General features: G+C 38.0%; 1 protein-coding gene across 2 annotated transcripts in view; it reads right to left on the bottom strand.

Annotated features, from left to right (window-relative positions):
- LOC137626087 (lithostathine-1-beta-like) overlaps positions 1 to 5000 on the bottom strand; it is a 12748-nt gene that overhangs the window by 1335 nt on the left and 6413 nt on the right. For both annotated transcript variants that reach the window (XM_068357168.1, XM_068357169.1), the window contains one exon: positions 78 to 231. In XM_068357168.1, the coding sequence (XP_068213269.1) occupies positions 78 to 231 (154 nt within the window). The remainder of the gene's footprint in view (positions 1 to 77; positions 232 to 5000) is intronic.

Here is a 5000-nt window from a genome sequence, read left to right as displayed (position 1 = left end):
CTATGAGGTGGATTGTAGCACTTCATAGTTTAGGGATGCTCATCATCTAATTACTGACCTATATAATCAAATCTTACTTAGTCGTGTTGGAGCAGAGATACACGCAAGAGTTTGCCGAAGGCGTCGGGACGATCCTGTTTCCCCACATGGCTCTCGATACGGGACTGCCGTTTGATGTCCAGATCCAGTTCCCTGACCGCACTGCTCCGCTCAGCCAGTACCTCCCTGGGTCTTGAAAAAAAAATGGACTTTATCAGATACTGAAAAATAGTACACATAAAAGGTCTATATATATATATATATATATATATATATATATATATATATATATATATATATATATATATATATATATATATATATATATATATATATATATACACACACATAGACCTTGGTACACACAAACATGACTTCGGCTTTTTGGTTACTTTGGAAGTGCTTATGAGTTATGTTACTGGCCCTTGCTCTTTTCTCTTTTATCCTACCTATCTACTACTGCGTGAACCGGTTTAAAGGTTAAAAGGCCGCTCATGAATGGCAGAGCCAAGGGACAGTGACAATAGCCCTAGATACTGACCATATACCCATATGATCAGTGTCCAAGCCAGGCAATGGCTGCTCATGACAAGGTTGGTAGTACTATATGCTTCCCCAAATCCCCCATTCTTTGCTCACAACGAGGGTGTAGTTGCAGACACTAAACTTTAGTGTCAGCAACTTTAGTGACTAAAGGAACTGTCGAGTTTGGGTAGGTCTCAAAACCCGCTCAAGCTTGATAGTTTATTTAGTGTCTGCAACCCCATCCTCCTTGTGACCAAAGGACGTGGGAAGGTCTCGAACCCGAGTCCGGCAGAACGCCAGGCAGGAACTTTTCCATCAAGCTACCACCTTGGGTGATATTATGCGAACTAACACCAAGAAATTCTCAGTCCTAGCACTGAACCACTTGGCCACACTACGTCTAATTTATCACCTTTTTGTTTCCTGTTTATTCTTAACTAGGTATACGGATTAACGAATGTCAGAATTTCATAATCAATTTGAAAATGTATTTTGGAGTAAATATAACTGATAATGTCGAGGTGAGGCCAGTGATGAATCGCAGAATCGGAAAAGAGAGAGGGGGGGGGGCAGGTTAGGAATGTATTATGGGATTGTTGAACCAAATTTCCTTTATGGATGTGAAGTATGAGCGCTGGATATGAATGAAAGAGAAAAGTTGAAATGAACCAAGTAATACAAGTAGCGTAAGAAGAATTGATAGGGTAACATGAGTCTTTTTATAGTTTATATATAACATATCTGTTTTTGACGTTGTTAATAGTTTATATAGGACATATCTGTTTTGACGCTGTTACTGTTTTTAGAATGATACATTGTTAATTTATTCTCATCATTTATTTATTTCCTTATTTCCTTTCCTCACTGGGCTATTTTTCCCTGTTGGGGCCCTTGGGCTTATAGCATCTTGTTTTTTCAACTAGGGTTTTAGCTTGGCTAGTAATAATAATAATAATAATAATAATAATAATAATAATAATAATAATAATAATAATAACTGGTAAAAGAAAACAAAACTATTATAGGTGAACGAGGGGACGGATTGGTAGTATATTTATATCATTTGGCAATGTGGAAAAAATGGCTAAGAATAGGTTACTGAAATAGAGAATAATTGGAAAGTTACTCTTTCCTAAATCCTGGCCCCTTTTTGAGGAGTTCAGCTCATGGTAGTCAGTTTGAGGCATCTAGCCCACGGCCTCTTTCTTGACCACCAGAAGAGGCTGGTATTTATTTACACACAGTATATTCATATGCATATATTTATCAACCCTTTCATGTGTATATATTCATCAACCCTTTCATGTGTATATATTTATCAACCCCTCCATGTGTATATATTTATCAACCCTTTCATGTGTATATATTTATCAACCCTTTCATATGCATATATTTATCAACCCTTTCATGTGTATATATTTATCAACCCTTTCTGAGTGGGGATAACGTAACGTGCTTAAAGGGTTTGTGTATCGCCATGATCAGCAAAGCTGTGCTAGTCAGAGCCATCCATATTAGGCTGGTTTGCTGTAAGCGATCAGACTAAAGTCTCCCACTATCACCAATCTGCATTGGCCAACGTGGTGATGAAAACTGGCCAGACCCGAGACATGAATAAAGACATAGCTGAGGCCTTTGTCCTGCAGTGGACTAGAAACGGCTACATAAGTTGTTGTTGTTATATATTTATCATCTTTTTAATTCTTTGATATCCTGACAAGTTAATGATTATATTTACCTGATGAATGAATTGAATTAAACTCGGTAATATCAGTTAATTAGAAGCGGCATAGATATATACTCGAACATAACACTACCAATTACTTTTATACAATATTCAACATTAATATTGAAGAAACACGTTCTGCCAAACCGAGAAAACCCAGCCAGTGAAATATTCTACATCGTGGCAGTCGAGCAAATCTTGAATTCTCTTAGACTCCAAAAGTGGAAAAGTTTCAACCATCCTGCGCTAAACAAATAGCGTGGAAAAAAAGCGAGGGGGGAAATAAGCGAGCAAGTTCCGCTTCCTTGAAGCAAGAAGCTAAATCCCAAAACCCTACTTCATATCTCTTTGAACCTCTTCCTCTTTTTCTCTTTCTCTCTCTCGGTTATGTGTCACTGTCAACCATGTATCCAGTATCCTTTGTGGCGACCCTTCTCTCTTTCTCTCTCTTTCTCTTTCTCCCTGTGGATACATCATATCTTTCTATTCAATTTCCCCCTGAATGAATATCCATTCTCCATCTGTTGCCATGTAATGGAGGGTCCTTCTGAGATCTGTGCGCAGAGATCCGGGCTCGGATCTCAGTTTTTCTTTTTGCATATTTTTTGGTACCTTTCCTCAGACGATGGTCTGGGCTGTATTCTAGCTAGTTTTCTGGACGTCGAGGGAAGGAATCTTTGTTTTTATGTCTGCCTGCTGTTTCATTTTACATGTTTGTTTAAAATGCCATTTTGCATTTGTTTGTATTTTGGTCAGAACTAATTGGTTAATGCCTTTAAAAAATATGATTTCATATTTTCCATATTTCTTAAAGCCTTTACTTTATCAGCTTAGTTTATTCTGTAAACGTTTTCTTCTTTTACGTCTGTGAGGAATAGATATTTGCTTTGCCTAAGTCTCTGAAGAAATTTACTTTGTTGATCTATGAGTTTACCACTGTACATGTTTTCCATGTCTATTAGTTTACCAACGTTTGCCTTTTTATGCTGTTGTACAAGCCTAAATTGTGCGTTCTTGCATAAATATTTGCTTTGCTAACAACACACACATATCCTAGCTACATTCTTGGGTTGATATGTTTGTTAGCATATTATGGAAGAATTTCTTACTTGCATTTGGGCTAGAGTCCGTATCCTCTGAAATACTAAAATTTATAGAGAAGAACTCTGTTGCAAAGTTTCCTCTTAGTCCTATTCGTACTCGCTTATTGTGACCAGTTGACCCTCACAAAATTTCCCTAAAGGTCCCCTGCATGCTTCTTAAGCCCTGTCCACACGATCGAGCATGCCCGACGGGCAATCAATGATACCAGACCACAATAGTTAGTAAGAATGAAGGTTAATGACGTCAGAAGCGGGAAAACCAGACAGGGATCTGGCATCATACAGTGTTGCCAGATCCCTGCCTTTAGTTTTCCCCCTTCTGACGTCATCAACCCTCATTTTCACTAACTATTGTGGCCTGGTATCATTGTTTGCCCGTCGGGCATGCTCGACCGCGTGGACAGGGCTTAAGATTTTATTTTTGGGACGATGTTGCTCTGACAAATCAATTAGCAATCAATTGTTGAAAATGCATCTTTGTTTCTGAGGAAATTGGAAATAGTTTCAAGCCCATTCATGAATGGCAGAGCCAAGAAACAGTGATAATACCCTAGCTAGCAGGACAATACTATGGAGACTGATCATATATATATATATATATATATATATATATATATATATATATATATATATATATATATATAATATATATATATATAATGATCAGTGGCCAAGCCTCCCTCCACCCAAGCTAGGACTAAGGAGGGCTAGGTTTTGGCTGAAGATGACTCAGTAGGTAGACCTACAGGCTCCCCCTTAGCTCACAATGGTGTTGAGGTTGTACACATGACAAAAAACTACCGGCTTAAGTGCGACTCAAACCCCTGTCCAACAGATCGCCTGGTAGGAACCTTTCCAATAGGCCACATCATTTGCTACAATGGATTACTTATCCTTCCCCTAGTTGACTAGACTGGGTAAAGTCTGTTGGGGGTGCAGATATCTATGGTTATCTATGGATACATCCCTGATTATACACGATATCTTCGGATAGTCATTCCGGGGGTTAGAACCCCGTGATACCTGACGGTAATTCCCTTGTAATATCACTCGCAGAAATATTATACAGTAGGGAGCTGCCTAAAAGAACTTCCATCACGACGACATGGGTATCTCACCCAAAAATAGATTTTGCTGCCTAAAGGAACTTCCATCAGAACGACATGGCTATCTCGCCCAAAAATAGATTTTTCTTACGTCAAAATCCGTTTTAGCTCCTTCGGAGTTTAAAGCTTAATCAGGAGAGTGGCTTTATTACGGAACCTTCCAATATCATCGAAATTCATGAAGCAACCGCGTATAGCGTCCCTTAGACGATTCAAATTCTTCCATAAAATTATTGACGTATTTATTTTGGCAATTATGTGACAGAAAGCCTTCTTTGTACACCCTAAACGATAAAATTTCTTGTACATTGTCTAACTAATTCGTAAAAATGATTGGTTGTCTGTGGATACCTTAAGAAGGATGAAAGTTAATCCACTTTATAAAAAAAAAGGCTAAATAGACAATACGCAAAAGCAATTGATATGGGATGGCCTAAAGGCCGTAGATAGACATCTATGTTTTATTAGTTTTTTTTTTTTTTTAATATTATTTATTAGTCT

This window comes from Palaemon carinicauda, chromosome 33 (assembly GCF_036898095.1).
Source record: "Palaemon carinicauda isolate YSFRI2023 chromosome 33, ASM3689809v2, whole genome shotgun sequence".
Taxonomy (NCBI): domain Eukaryota; kingdom Metazoa; phylum Arthropoda; class Malacostraca; order Decapoda; family Palaemonidae; genus Palaemon; species Palaemon carinicauda.
This window is presented reverse-complemented; position numbering and strand designations above follow the sequence as displayed.